This window comes from Alnus glutinosa, chromosome 6, assembly GCF_958979055.1.
Source record: "Alnus glutinosa chromosome 6, dhAlnGlut1.1, whole genome shotgun sequence".
Classification (NCBI taxonomy): Eukaryota; Viridiplantae; Streptophyta; class Magnoliopsida; order Fagales; family Betulaceae; genus Alnus; species Alnus glutinosa.
The window spans coordinates 7,182,012-7,197,246 of NC_084891.1; the positions used below are offsets into that span (position 1 = coordinate 7,182,012).

The 15,235-nt window shown below is 35.2% G+C and overlaps 2 protein-coding genes across 11 annotated transcripts; both read right to left on the minus strand.

The window, feature by feature from the left end:
* Nucleotides 1–785: 785 nt before the first annotated feature.
* LOC133871040 (cryptochrome DASH, chloroplastic/mitochondrial-like) lies at nucleotides 786–8,618 on the minus strand. 3 transcript variants are annotated; one of them, XR_009900813.1, is made up of 14 exons: nucleotides 8,042–8,617; nucleotides 7,445–7,584; nucleotides 7,118–7,330; nucleotides 6,877–7,002; nucleotides 6,669–6,743; nucleotides 5,400–5,516; nucleotides 5,262–5,308; nucleotides 4,446–4,522; nucleotides 4,150–4,225; nucleotides 3,561–3,630; nucleotides 3,342–3,465; nucleotides 2,290–2,339; nucleotides 1,141–1,608; nucleotides 786–1,001 (listed from the first exon to the last, which is right to left on the minus strand). XR_009900813.1 is itself a non-coding variant. In XM_062308382.1 (13 exons), the coding sequence occupies exons 1-13, from the start codon at nucleotides 8,442–8,444 to the stop codon at nucleotides 1,390–1,392; spliced, it is 1,713 nt and encodes a 570-aa protein (XP_062164366.1). In that variant the 5' UTR covers nucleotides 8,445–8,618; the 3' UTR covers nucleotides 1,055–1,389. The 3 variants fall into 3 exon arrangements, 2 of the variants coding, with proteins under 2 accessions (XP_062164366.1, XP_062164365.1); XM_062308382.1 differs by lacking the exon at nucleotides 786–1,001 and having other exon boundaries at nucleotides 1,055–1,608; nucleotides 6,693–6,743; nucleotides 8,042–8,618; XM_062308381.1 differs by lacking the exon at nucleotides 786–1,001 and having other exon boundaries at nucleotides 1,056–1,608.
* A 979-nt stretch (nucleotides 8,619–9,597) lies between these two features.
* Nucleotides 9,598–14,528, minus strand: LOC133871041 (putative RNA methyltransferase At5g10620). Of its 8 annotated transcripts, none has more exons than XM_062308388.1 (8): nucleotides 14,336–14,528; nucleotides 14,214–14,260; nucleotides 13,971–14,113; nucleotides 13,257–13,323; nucleotides 12,818–12,895; nucleotides 11,309–11,454; nucleotides 10,758–10,831; nucleotides 9,598–9,768 (listed from the first exon to the last, which is right to left on the minus strand). In XM_062308388.1, exons 1-7 carry the CDS (start codon nucleotides 14,487–14,489, stop codon nucleotides 10,792–10,794), a joined length of 675 nt encoding a protein of 224 aa, XP_062164372.1. In that variant the 5' UTR covers nucleotides 14,490–14,528; the 3' UTR covers nucleotides 9,598–9,768; nucleotides 10,758–10,791. The 8 variants fall into 8 exon arrangements, 6 of the variants coding, with proteins under 6 accessions (XP_062164372.1, XP_062164371.1, XP_062164369.1 ...); XM_062308387.1 differs by having other exon boundaries at nucleotides 9,598–9,777; XM_062308385.1 differs by having other exon boundaries at nucleotides 9,598–9,781.
* Nucleotides 14,529–15,235: the final 707 nt, after the last annotated feature.

The following is a 15,235-nucleotide window of genomic DNA, read 5'->3' on the forward strand; positions in this document are numbered from 1 at the left end:
TAATGGACTAGTATCCTTTCATATGCCCGATATTAATTTAAGTTTTTGTTAAAAGAAACGTAATACCATTTCATAAAAAAAACGTAAAATAGTACATTGGTTAGACTCTTAACATAAAATAGTAAAGCATGTTTTGTGTTTGTGTTTTTAACTTGGTTGCGAGAGGGGAGAAATGAATAAACAATAATGAGAGTGAAGACCATATAGGGTGGTGAATCGGATGATTGGCTCAATTTTTTATTTTTAAAAAAGAAGTGGTTATGTGAGCATTAGGATATTAGGATATGGGTTCGAATCCGCCTGATTAGTGTAAATCACTTTGGTTTTCATAGAAGTTCTGATAAGCTGAGTCAGGATATGATTCAGTCGGATTTAAGGGAGCGCCTACCGTTTTTATCGTCTAAGCCCCTCTTGTGCGGCTCATGGTGGGTAAGTGTTACTATGGTCACATCCAAGAGAATAGCTACATTTAGTCTTTCCCGCTACCCTTTCGCTTAGAAAAAAAATATAATTAGAGTGAAAAAAAAATGCCTAAAATGGGATATTGATCAAGAAGCCTCACTAATTATAAATTCTAGGCCGTCTTTATATATATATATATATATATATAGGCTTTGTTTGTTAAATTTTTGTTTTTAATTCTCTTTTCAAAACACAAAATTAAGAAACAACCTAAATACTAAATACTTCTAAAAATGCAAAATCAGTTTTCATATTTATATCACATCAAAATATTTTTTTCAAAAAGAACATATCAGATGGAGAAAGAAGAAGAGCACCAAGTCCATCCTCCAAATAAGTGAAAGCAATTAACAAAGAAAGAATAGGTAACTTTGCTCTATACCTAAGAACAAAGACAACAATTCAGCATGAACAGAAATAAATGAGAGCTCACAAGAAACAAAATCTCACTTGTTCAGTATGACATGTATTTTCAGCACAGCCATATGAGCTACCTCCTTTCTAGCTGATAAGGGAGACGGTGTCTTTTTACAGAAAGACTCCCAAAATCATAAACCACCAAAGAATAAGAAAAGCATATCAATCCAAAGTACTTAATAGCACACATATCAAAAGATTTCTATGTTACCAACAACAGAGGCAGAGAAAATCCAGTGGATTGTCATCATGAAGTCTTACCTGAAACTCCAGAACCGTTATCTTCAACACAATAGACTCATTTATTTGCATTTTATATGAGCTTCCAAGGTTTGCCTGTCAAATCAACTTGTCTACATTTTTCACTCATGGATTTGGATGCTCACACTTTTCCTACATTGTTGAGGTTAAAAGATACCAAACATATTAAGGGAAACAAGAGTACTGAAAAACCATTCCTCACTACTTATAATTTAGAAGAATGCCGTGCTTTATCTTATTTTTGAAGTTCTATCTCCCGCGCCCCCTTGTTTGTCTCCCTCCGAAACCGGTTTTTCTTGCACCCAAGCCCATACTCTGACCATGGTGCTTACCAACACTATTGAACTTGAGTGGTACAACTTGCTCAATATATGATTTTCCAGGAAAGTTCCTTTTATCATTAGGAAGTGCTCTTAACTGTGGCAACCAATACACCACATACTCGCCTTCAGGATCATATGTCTGTGCCTGCAATTCCAGAAGTATCTTAGGTACATATAATATTTTTGTGTGAAAGTACATTCATCCATATGAAGCAGGATATTTGTTGAAAGCTCCTACACCCTTTCCATGTCCAATGTTTCTCTGCACTAATAAACTCACTTGCTTTTATATATCTATGAACTAGTCTCGCAACACCCCTGTACTCTTTTATTCATTAAAAATATATATATATCTATGAACTAGTATGAAACTGTCCCAGGATCACTAATTCTTGGAAACTTATCTGTCAATTCAATTTTTCACCTATTTTTCTAAAAAACCAAAGCATGTTCAGCATTATATCTTTTGAATAGAGATAAAAAGGGCGTTGGATGGTGCTGCTTGCCTGCTTGGGTTGAATAATTGCAACTCAGGTCTGGTGGTATGCATATTTTCACTTACCATTAACATAACGAAGAAAATAAAAGATCTAGAAAAGCAGTAGTACATCCAGAAAACCAAGTGCTATATGTACTTCTATATTCTTTTATATTATTCCTGCTTGCAAATATGAGGCCATAAAAACCATTTATTTTTCCCCAACTTGATCCACAAACAAATCTAATTTCAGAAGTATGAAACAAGAATTGCATCTGAAACAACCTTTATAAATGCTTACCCACCTCCCAGAAAAGAAAAGAATAAAATTTGTATGAAAGCACTCACTTGCTTTGGGATGCTGAAGTAGCGATCTTCTCTAGGGTCATTCCCAACTCCTAAAAAAATAGAACAATAAATGGCATTATCCACAGATCTCACAAATTGCAAAGTTAAGAACAGGAGTAACATGTTTAGCAGTTGCATTCAAGAATTTAAGCATGCTGTTTAATAATAACCTTTTCTGTCATGGATAATGGTTAGGTTTTACTGGTCAAGTCAAATGATTGTCCAGTCACAGCAATCAACTTCTGAAACACCAATTTTTTTTTTTCCCTTTAGTATCCTGTTTTTTCCTTTAGCATCCACCATCTACCAATAGTTTTCACTTCCAGGACATCCAAAGTCCTGGCTTTAATCCTCCCATTATTGACAAACAACAGGATTTCATGGGGCAATTATAAAAATGAGGTAAAAGGTATATCCTTCCTTCAGAAAATAAATAAATAAATAACATCGATATCATGCTCTTTGGTTTCTCATTGTTTTCTGTCTCCTTAAAAGAACAGGAAAGAAATAACCACAGGTGTCTTTGCCTAGTTTCATAGTACTACCACGCAAGGGTTGCCGTGGGTTCACATGCAAGTCGAACAAATTGTCCTTTCATTATAATACTCTCTGAAAAAAAATAAAAGGAAAATACATCTTCAGCCCAACATTTTGCTACTTATTTTTGTTATTTTTTTTTTTTTTTTGGTCTTTTCTGACCCCAACGCATATCCCATGCCCTGGGCAGAGTGGACTGGACCCCATAAGTAATGAAACAAAAGAAAGAAAGAGATACCCAAATGCACCTATGTAATCTCATGTCATGGCCATCCTGCTGCCCATAACGCCCTAGAGTGCTACTAAGATGGTCATACTGTTTGACACTTAGACTAGAATTGGCACTGATAATGTAAAAATAAAATAAAAATCATACTATGTAAACTGCTGTCCCAATTTATGAAAACATGTACAGACTGGCTTGTCCTGCACTCTACACGGAAAAATGCTTACATATACAAATATCCAAGAAGCATTTATGATCATGGGCAGATCCATAACGATGAGAGAATCACCTGCTCCATATGTCCAATTTCCATAATTGGAACATGGGTCATAATCCAAAAGGCATGTCTCAAACCATTCAGCTCCCATACGCCAATCAATACCCATATCACGAACAAGAAAGGAACATACTATCTGTAGAAATAACACCGATTATTCGTAACATAGTCAACTACATTAAATAATGTTGAGATTCAAACAAGCAGTCTTAAGGAATTCTTGAGATTTACTTGACGTCCTCGGTTTGACATGAACCCAGTGGTTGATAGTTCTTTCATGTTTGCATCTATGAGAGGGTACCTAGAAGTTCACCAACCTTAATTATGTCAATCATGGAGCAGGACAATTTTAACGGCCATCTGGCAACCTAATGTTAATGTTTGACTACATTTTGGTTGTCCAGGGTATATGATCAGTTGATCACGTTGTTTCATGTAGTGCGAAACAGAAGACAGGAAGGAAAAGGTTGAGAAAAAAAAAAGTGACCAAATAGATGGTCCTGTTCAGATGACAAATCACTGAAATAATACTTGTGTATCAGTTAAAAAACATTGAAAATGGAAGAAGATAATTTCCATGGTAGATGGAATAGAATCATGAAAACAAAGAAAGAGTAATCACTAAAGATTTTCGTACATAGATGAGGGAGTATCATAAAATGTTAGTTTCAGTCAATAAACAAAAGTGAAGTAGGATCATTTCTAATGCAGCAGATATCAAAAAAAGAATTATTTCATTTCCATGTGGCCATGCACCTATAAAAGTTACTGAAATGAAAAGAAAGCAGCAACTCAGACATATGTCGAAACAACAATATACCCCGTACAGCCGTCTCTCCAGGATTCAAACAAATCCTTTTCCTGGCTCCATTCATGCTCCACTTTTCTTGGACCACCTTAAAAATAAAACTTCACATGACTACATTTAAGAAACATGTAACCTGAAAACATTTAAATAATGATACTTACATTGATGTATTAAAAACACTAACTCACACGAACATCATTAATATTGTGCATTATCCAAGAACACAGCGTTTCATTAAACAACAGATCCAAATTTTCATTATCTAAACTGACCAAATACTGCAAGAATCAAATATTTCTAATCTTTACCTATATGGAAAAGGGAATTCCCATATTTGACTGATAGAAACCTGAAGTAATCTCTCCATATCAATTCGAACAAAACCCTGTCACATTGAACATAGATTCAGGAAGAGATAAAAAATTCCCCCCCAAAAAAAAGTTCAACCCAGCTCAAAGATTGGTACGTAAGTTGTGAATTTCCAGCAAACTTGCATTGCCATCTGTACAATACTGAACTTCCAACTTCCATGGTTAACTCAAGAAATTATTATTTTTCAATCTCTCCTGGACTTTACTTGATATATATGGGGGGCCGGGCCAGGGCCGGGGGGGGGGGGGGGGGGGGTGGGGGGAGCGCGCAACAAGGTACGGGGAAAAAAGTAAGTGGGCGAAGTTGGTTAAGAAAAGAAGTTATGACGATGTAATCTGAATATTGTTGAAAAGAAGTAACACACACACATACGCATATATATATATGGTTGAAATCAGTCCCCACAGAAAAGAAATATATGGATATTCTTCACCTAAATTTGCCTCAATTCTCTTGCAACTTTGGAAAACATGAATTCAATTGTGTCACAACCTAGGGAAGCATTAGCCACATATGCACTTATACCCTAGAAAGACTAGTCAAAGTTATAATTGGAACTCCTTAAAGTTATTTATATAGCTCAACCTCATATAGTACATAACTAATGTGGGACTTGACAAATACACGCCTCCTAATCAGCCATTCAGTGTGAAACTTAACTTCATAACCCAGGGTACCAAAATAAACATAGAAAATTGGGAAAAAATCAAAAATCTATTGATAATCATATCTTGAAAGAAAGAAAAAAGTACCAGTATGTGGAATTATTTGCTTGCCTTTCCTGTTCATATCTCTTCACCTATGGAAATAAAAAATTAGTCGCATCATTCAAATGTTGTATATCTATGCGACTGTACAGTACAAAAGCAAAAATGAACAAAATTTTCAACCTCTTCATATATGAAGCGAGGAGAGAGGCTTCCTAAAGCAAGCCATGGAGAGAATTTTGTTGAATAATCAGGTCCTAACATCCCATTTCTGGTATCTTTGTATATCCTTAGAAAGTCCTACATACACATGGCAATAAGGATAATTAGAAACCACATAATTGGTGTTATTAGTGTACCTATAAACCTCATAACATTTCTAATTGAAGTCTAACTTTTAGGCAACTCTATCAAAAATCAAATCTTTGTAACTAGATTACAGTTGAATTTGAAATTGATCATCTTGGCCTATCTTACACCCCACGGATGCCCTTTGTAATTTGTTTAGTATCTAATGCACAAATCCATCATCATGACAATGGTTATAAAAATGAAATTTAGAGTCAGCAACATGACAGATGAGGCGAGGACTACTTTTGAAGTTCATGAACTACACTTACCAATCTTTTTTATATTTACATTTTAATTATGATAGTTGTTGCTCTTGAATTTCCACATTCACAAAGACAATTGGAATCTGAAACCAACAACTCTAACGCCACCACACATTAAGATTTTATTTTTTTTTATTTTAGTTGCAATGTATTTAAGATTTTAAATTTCCATTCTTGTTGCAATGTATAGATGGCGATGTAATGTTGCTGTAAAAAACAAGCATCAATGAAAATAAAGGGTATGTTTGTTAATGGTTTTGAAAAGAGTTTTTTTGACTTATGATTTGAAAAGGTTTTTTTATGTGATAGAAGTTGAGAAGTGTTTTTGGTGGGGTCCACATTTGAGAAACTATTTTCTGTGGGGACTACTTACAAAAATTGTTTGACAAACTTTTTGTAAATTGTATGGCCACCCCTAGCAGGTTGGGGTGGCCAGGCGACTACCCCTGCTAACAAAGGTGGCCGTGCGGCCACCGCTACTCCGTTGAGGTTGGTTGTGCAGCCACCTCTCTCTCTCTTTTCTTTTTTAATCTTATTCTAAACAAACAAGTTACCCCTAGAATGAAAACTATGCACTTGTTTTATCAAAATATTCATATAAGGTGTGAAAAGTTTTCTGAAAAGTGTGTTGTGTTTTTTCATTTTTTATATGTGTTTTGGTTTATGAAAAGTGTTTTGTATATTGAAAAGTGAACTATTTGTTAATGTTTTGAGATAAGTGTGTGTTGGGTTTTGAAAAGAGAAAATATATATTTTTTTTGATAGGTACTGCAAACAGGATAAAAAGAGAAAATATTTTCGAATAACAAGGCCATAATTTTGAGACATTTTCACTTGCCTTCTTCCAGAAGTATTCGTTTACCCTGCCCAGTGCAGCACTTTCACCCCCCACAAACTTCATTCCTTTGCTAACCTGAATTAAGAGGAAAAAATACGAGATGTCACAAATTTTTAGGTTATGATGAAGGGGTGTATATCTCAAAGTTCTTATTAGAGTGAAGTTTGATGTAACTCTTAAATATATATGCATGTATGAATAAAGCTACATTATGTGAGTGGACTCCAAGCTGATCCACTGAAGGAGGACATCCCCAATCGCCGACACTTGGTGGCGGCCCAAGAAATGTTGGAGTTTTAATGCAGTCCCGGATAGTGCATTTGGCTTCAACAGACTGCAAAAAGTTTTATGTTGTGAACAAACACATCTACCCACATAAAATACCTTTCCTACTTATCCCTGACAAGATATAATTAATGAACTCAAAACTATTATGAGAATCATCATGCCTTACGAAACTGAGTATACACATCCGGTAAACAGCTGGTATCAAATGTGAGGTCATCAATGTGATACATGGTGGTACCCCAAATAAGCTGTAACTTAGGGTTGTGAGTATTACTCGACCCCAAAGATGGTTGTAGCACAACTCGCCGCAGAGCTTTGCCGACCAATCTTTCGACCTTCAGCTCCTCACTGCAGGTTTCTTTGTGGGCATATACCTGACTAGATTACATTAGACACCCACATCCCATTGCTTCAATATTAACTCATAATAGTCATAACTAATCCATATTCTTTCTTCTAATCAAATAGGTATGTGGGAATCACTCAACTGTGTGTGCGCCAAAAGCTTCTGCGAGAGAAGGGAGAATTTCCTCAGGTTTTCCATGTCGAATAAGCAAATTCAGGCCGCGCTTTATCAAATTCTTTTTCAGGTCAGCCAAACATTCAACAAGAAATTGCGCTCTCAACGCTGCCAACCAATTACAACCACTCCAAGTCACCCCCAAAACTTATAAAACATTATTAATTCAGAACAAGTCAAAAAAAATTGTTAAATCATCACTGATTCTAAAAGCTTAAACCGATAAAAAAAAATGATTAATTTACTAAATTAATATTCTAACACTCTCTATCCTTAATACTCATATTTAACCGAAATAGAGGGTTAGTTGATGGACACAAAGTTTGAATTCACGGCCTAAAAAGCTTAAGCTAATAAACAATTATTGATTTAATCCTATAATTAATATTCTAACAAAAATTGACCAGACATACATACCTATAAACTATGAGATTTAAAGAGTGGCATATAACCAAAGCAAATTGATTTTTTTGAGGCGTATACAATGCAATGTGCAATGCATAATGGAATCATTTCATCACAGCAAAAAACCCATAACTACGCAAAGAAACTAATAATACAGTACCTCCAGTTTTAGGGAATCCGAAGTAATAGGTGGTGCCGAAAAGCCGAGGATCGACGCAATAAACCGGCAATACCATCTCGGACGAAACCCACGCCTTGTACAAAGCCTCATTGTCCAACACTCTCAGATCGTTCCTGAACCAAACTACGGCGGTCCCTAATCCTCCTCGGCCGGTCCTCGAAGACGACGAGGAGTACCTTTGAAAGGTTTGGTCGGCAATGCGGTCCACTTCGTCGGAGTCTAGGCCCGGGACCTGGTGGATCGTTGCAGCAGAAGAAGCCGACGGTCTCGGCTCAGAATTTGAGATTGGATTCATGGTCTTGAATAGTGAAGCAATTGGTTTTGGCGGGATTGTGAGTTTTTTCAGGGAAAGAGATGGCACAGAGGAAAACAGAATTGCCATTCATGTCTGCATGTACTCCTAGCTTGGATTTTGTAGAGAGAGGGAGAGAGATTTTAAACAGTTGAGAAACTGACACGGGGGCATGGAACTTTTGTATGACGTGGCTCCATGATACCCTATGATGATCTGTGTATAAACGACTTGTCGTATTATGCCAATTATACGACAGTTAAATAGGATAACGATGTTTATATTATGCCCTATTTGGAGAAGCAAATATAATGTTTCAGCTCAAATGTTTTCCTAACAATTTAAAGTCAATGGTTTCGTTTAGGTATATGATTTTTTTTTTTTACTATATTTACTATTTTTTATAATATTCAATACAGATAAAAAATTGTTTTTAAAATTATGTTCGGAGAGAATGTGAAACAAATTTGAAAAAAGATGTTTGGAGAGATGAATTAAATTGAATATATTTGAGAAAAGTAAATTATAAAATTATAAAAATGATATTTAAATTATATATATATAAATAAAACTGAAAAAAAAAAAAAAAATAAATTGGGGTGGTTTTGCCACCCACAGCTTTTATTTTGAGCCACCTCGAATCAGGTGTGGGTGGCTCCAGACACATCGGGTGGTCTAGCCACCACCCCCGGACACTTCAGTCATTCTTGGGTTATTTTTAATTGTTTTTAATTTTTAATTTTATTTTTTTGAGTTGGGTTGATTTTTTTTTTTTTTTTTATTTGGGTTAGATAAAACCTAAGTAGAATTTAAATTTAAAAAAACCGAACCAACACATGTTTTTTAAAAATAATTAAAAAATATTACGGTACCCAAACATGGGCTACTCTCATTATGTGCCCTATTCAAGAAATAGGGATCTCTCCGATTCAATTGAAATGGAAAGATCATTTTACAATCAAAATTGTATTTTATTTCATTTAAGAACATACATAATCTCACGCCATTTAAACATGTTGCCACATTATTTAAAATTTTAAATGACGTAATAACATATATTTCATTAAATTTATGAAATCTAGTTTGGACCATAAAATGAATGCTTTCCGTCCCTTCTGATTTTAATTCCTTTTGACCTCATTCTAACAAAATTAATGAAGTTGTTGGCAATTCATGAATCAAACTAATTGTCAAAAGGAATGGCACACGTTTTCATGTATTTTGATCGCCTTTATCAGGTTAATTTGGGAAAAAGAAAAGAATTGCATTAATAACCATTATGCCTTGCTCAAAATTCAAAAAGACTAGGGACTGAAAATATTTATCAGATGCAGCACGTAACATTGAATCTTGATGATGAGCTCCATCTTTCAGAAGTCCATTAGAGTGTATGCTGGGATGTATCAGTCTCTCTCTGATGCAGCATACTATGCAAATATAAGAGCTCTTCAGTAACTACAATAATAATCATCAAGACAGGGTCCTACATTTTACATAGAAAATCAATTTATGGAACCTTCAAAACAACATCAAAAGAGAGAGAAAATAGCAGCATGGTAAGGTAACATCTCCTCGAGAAAAAATTGACTGCATCCAAGTTCGTGACCATCATTAGAACCATCACCCTTAGAGAGCCTCATCGCACCAGTTAATGACCAGGTCAGAAATATTGAACAATTCCTGTTAATAGAACGGATTGGGATTTCCAGCTAACAATTTGGGCAACACATGTAAGAGAGGTGGCCAGGCAGCCCAAAATTGGACAAATGCGTCCCTTATGGGCTCTCACAATGTGCTGCCCAATTGTTAGCAGTTTAGGAAGCAAATTGCTGCAGATCCCAATCCTAATAGAACATTGACTTTGGGATATTTATTTCCTTTATACTGTATTAAATAGTTTCTTTTTTTCTTTATAATGCATGACTTTGGGATGCATGCAATGTTCATTAGAAAGCACTAAGGGCCACAAAAGTTAAACACAGGAAGTAAAATTTTGAGGCATCTTAACATTTGAGGCATCCAAAATTTCAAGAAAGGAAGAAGAAAATTGAGAAGCAAAGCGAGATAGACATCCAGTTAAACTCTCTTTAAACAGGACAAACCAGTGAAAACAAAACATAGGTTTATTCCTTTCTAACCAAGAAGATGAATTTTTCAATACTGTGCATGCCTAAATTTTTTTTTTTTAAAAAAAAACGCACACTTTTCAAGTATTATGCATTAATCAACTACTAAAATCCACAAGTTCAGTCAAATAAGCTAGCTAGTCCAAACACAAATTAAAGATGCAAATATTAACAAATAAAAGGGAAAAAAGGATTTAAATCACCATGCTGTAGCATATCATAAAAAAGAAGAAAAAAAAGAAAACAGTGGAAAAGACACTGTCCATCTCAGTAATACCTATTAGACATGATTCCGATCATAAGAAAGAATGTCAATGATGGTACTTTTGTCCTTTCAGAATAGTCCATGACCTACAAATCAGAAAATAAAGCATGTGTTATTCTACTGATTTAATAGAAGAACATATTCTCAAGAGCATGATATATGGAGTTTTCATGGGGGTTATGGAAATCATTTTTGGTTTTGAGTGGTGATGGAAATAGTAGTGATAGCCAATAATGGATGGGAAATTCAGTACTCACCATTGTAGAGGCTTCCAAATTGCTACATATTGCACTTGCAAAGAATGCTTAATCTTAGATAAATACAATTGCTTATTCAGGTGATAGACAATCATCTATTTTAAAGCAAGCACTCTGCTATTTACCTGACCTTATTAACTTGCCAAGGAACAAAACATTCAGCATAAAAACAAGGAAATAATCCTTTAAAAGGATGCCTAAAATATCTACATACAATTATTTAAAAAAGAAAAAGGCTATACATCAGTAATCAGGAACAACATAACATAGGATTCCAAATGCAATAGGAGAACAAAATATTATTACCTGTATAGCTGTTCCATCAGCACAAGCAATGCAATCTGATGATTCAAGACCAAAGTAGACAACCTGATTGATAAGTTAGCTCGCTCACGCAATTGCCGTCCATGACCATAGGGTCCTCCTATGCAGAGTGATAATCTAGAAGCTCCCTACCAAAAAAACAGGAGTGAAACAGTGTATTATCAATCAGAAAATCACATAAATGCCAAGTTCAAGTTACGCATACAACAAGTTGAAATCAGGAATGTTGTTTAGGAGCTAGAGTTTGAGTCATCATAAGCTATGAACCACCGAGAAAAATTCAAATGAATCTTGCATAGCAATAGATAATGCGAACCTTCTATGTTCTTGACTTTTTGGTCACAACAGTAACTGGACTTGATACCTCTCAACCAGACTGAATATCCTTTTATTCCCCATTAAAACAGGAGTAGCTAAAAAAAAGCACTCATGGTATATATATCTAACTTGATTAGATTTAAGTAGAAGCACATGCACTAGAATACAAAGATATTGTAGGCTAAAAGATAATAATTGTAAACATCACAAGGCGCCAAGCAATTGAATAGCAGAATCAAGTTAAAGGGACCCAAGTATAAATCCAATGACAGAAAAAATCAGAGAGAGAGGAACATTTTACAGTGTTGATAAAATGAATAATTTAGAAGTCACATTGTTGCATAAAAGCAAGTTATTGAAAAGACAAAGTAGGTACCATTAATGTGCAAGGAAAGAGAGATCCAATTGGTATAGGATTATACGAATTACATCACTTTAGTTTTTGGACGCATCAATGCCCATAAATAATATTGAAGCATCAATGGGAGAAGAAGTGAGTCATATTTTTTAAAATAATTATAGAGAATAGCACTTGTAGAAGCACCTCCTTTTTGTTGCCCCCAAGAATTCAGCAATGAGAGAATAGCTTTGCTGAATAAAGAACCAGTGCATGGTCTACTTTGTCATGTATACATTCTACAAATCACAAATCGTGTGGTCACTGTGGTGGACAAAAAGTCCATTGTACTTCATTCAAAAGGGTAGGCAATTTAATACTAATGTGAAATGAATCAAATGATGGATGATTACCCTAAAGAATGCCCAAAAAAATGAAATTCTGATGAGTATATTACCCAGACAGATCATTGGCCAATAAAGGACATTTTAGTGACACTAAGTCACTCTTCTTTGAAGTTGGTTCCAAGTACATCAAAAGATACTGGATTCATGGATGGAGCACCATGCTTTAAGTGCCCTTAATTTACATGCCGCCTTAGATAGATATTGGATCATCAAAAGCAAATGAGATAGGCAGTCCATCAAAAGCAAGTACATGATTTGTTGATAAACAACATATTCTGCTTTTACACCATCTTGCCAGCATGCAACGTCAATAATCAATATATATATATATATATATATGTAGCGAAATAAAGAGGGATTTCAAGCATACAAAATAACATTTTTTAAAAAAAAAAAAAAAAAAGACATCAGAGTTAAGGTAGCTCATACTGTATTCCCGGCATCCCCCACTAACTCAGCCATCTGCGCAGACCCAATGTCTTGTCCATTCTCATCCAACATCACAACCTAAAAGTGCATGATTATAAAATGGAGATATAAGCACAAGGTATAATCCTTCTTGCAATAGTACAAAGCAGCTTTTACAAGTCCCACAGAAATAAAGTCATGCTACTTCCTTTTCCAAAGTATTGTGAGTTACAAATCTTTTACTACAGAAAATGCAGCTATTTGAATCATTTGGTTAAAGAATTGAAACAAGGCCATCTCTAGATATTCCAAATAACTGATGTAGTATATGCAACAAAATATAAGCATTTAAAATACCAAACAAAATCTTGCTCCAATTATATGCATAAGTGCATACATAACAGGCAGGTTGAAGTCACTCCATGCAATTTATATTGTTCAATTTTGCTTGAGACTGTACCCAGTCGTCAGACCTGATAAGGTTCATGACAGCCGCGTCCTCGTCATCGACCTGAGCCTTCACATCACTACAGCACAAGGCATTGATTTGTCATTTTCCACTTTGCCTATAAGAAACCTAAATACAAGTTATAGATACCGTTTGGCCTTGCGATTTTGCGAAGTCAAAAGTGTGTTTTAAAACAAAATTGTGGAAAGTGTCCCGTTTGGAATTACGTTTTCAAATCGCATACAAATGAGAATTTTTTTTAAAATCTACTATTTTAAAGATTAAACAGTGATTTTACCAAACACTTAATTATGTTTTCATTAGCTATATTTTAAAATCGTTATTTTTTCAAACCACACATTTTAAAACCGCTTAATCAAATGGACTCATAGTGTAGCAATTGAATAAGTTTAAAATTCACTTCAGCTCAAAATCACAATGTTAAATCAACAATTATCCCAAAATTTTAGGTTGATAAGAAAAGATAGATTTAATTATTTTATCGTTCCTCAATCGTGTAAGCTCAAACTCTCTTAATAATAAGTGAAGCCTAACACATAAAATGAGTAGTAAATTATGAAAACAGAGTTTAAACTCAAGATCACTGCCCTGTAATCCTATAATAAATCACTAATTATCTAAAAAAAATTAAATTAATAGAAAATGATAATTTCATAATTTAATTAATATTCTAATATATAAATATATATAATAAAGGGGCCATACCGTGCATTTCTAGGATTGGAACGTATTTGAACATCATCAACAATGCAATAGTTCTTGAGTTTTCCGATGTACTCATCGACTAGGAGTTGCAGCCCACGGGAACGCTTTTTCCCAACCGTTAATATCCGTATAGGAAGAGCTCTCTGCCCAAAATTATCGGTGAAATTTTGTCAATTCATACTCCAAACTTATGCTGTAAATATCATAAAAAGGAAATTAATTTATGGAGTGGAGATAGTGCACCACTGATTGGCCCGTGTATTTGCAATGTCCAGCTGCAGCTCCAGCTCCTGAAATTTTGTTCATCAAATATGAGTGAAAATGCGGTGTTGCTGAAATGAAATGTATGTAGAGAGCGTAAGAACCTGGAAGAGGAGTGGAGCCCTTTGTCTGAATACTGGCACAGGACGAGATAGCCATTGGGGGGCACACAGAGAGAGAGAGAGAGAGAGGAAATGCTATGGATAGCGAACCCGGGCCGAATATCGACCCGATCGAAGGATTTGGTAACTGGATCATTCGTTCAAGCCTCAAGGGGCCAATGGTTTCTTCTTAAAAAAAAAAAAGGGGGGGGGGGGGGGGTCAATGGTTGGGCACCGGATCATTCGTTCTATGGGTCAATGATTGAGCCGACCTCGTATAACATAATATATCAAATATTAAAATATAAGAGAAACTTCACTTATCCTCTGTTTGTTTAGGTCTAAAATATTTTTTATATTTTTTGATATTTGATGTAACTGAAAATGATGGTAAACCGAAATCGTTTTCAGTTTGATCATAAAAACTTATTTAATTTTTTAAAAACAATTTATGATTTAAAAAAATGATTTACGATTTTGAAAACGATTTACGATTTTTGAATCCAGCAACGTCCGGCCACCATCGCCAAATTCCGGCGAACAAAATTCCAGTCAGTTTGGCTGGAATCTAGCCATTTATGCTGGATTCTAGCTAACCTAGATTCCGACGAAACTGGTCGAAATCTAGAAAGTATGGCTTGCCTAGGCCAGATTTCGACGAATTTGGCTGAAATTTGGAGGATTATCGGCTCGCTCACAACCAAGAACATGGGACACCTACCCAACTGTCGGATCAGCAGTTAGCTCCATGGTCGACACCTGTATATGGTTGGATAAAGATAAATTGGGATGCTGCATTGGATTGGCATCGCAATTTGATGGGCGTGGGTCTTCTTGCTCGTGATCACGTGGGTTGGGTTATAGTGGCCATGTGCTATTTGCAAAATATCAACTGGATCCGAA

Excerpts from the sequence above, each read along its gene's own strand:
- LOC133871041 (XM_062308388.1), bottom strand. The coding sequence starts at position 14,489 with ATGATCCAGTTACCAAATCCTTCGATCGGGTCGATATTCGGCCCGGGT. Across the intron at positions 14,261-14,335 it reads GGGCTCCACTCCTCTTCCAG|GAGCTGGAGCTGCAGCTGGA; the intron begins GTTCTTACGCTC and ends ACAAAATTTCAG. Across the intron at positions 10,832-11,308 it reads CTGATGGAACAGCTATACAG|GTCATGGACTATTCTGAAAG; the intron begins GTAATAATATTT and ends TCTGATTTGTAG.
- LOC133871040 (XM_062308381.1), bottom strand. The coding sequence starts at position 8,444 with ATGGCAATTCTGTTTTCCTCTGTGCCATCTCTTTCCCTGAAAAAACTC. Across the intron at positions 5,517-6,668 it reads ACGAATACTTCTGGAAGAAG|GACTTTCTAAGGATATACAA; the intron begins GCAAGTGAAAAT and ends ATGTGTATGTAG. Across the intron at positions 3,631-4,149 it reads TGGAGAGACGGCTGTACGGG|GTACCCTCTCATAGATGCAA; the intron begins GTATATTGTTGT and ends GTGAACTTCTAG.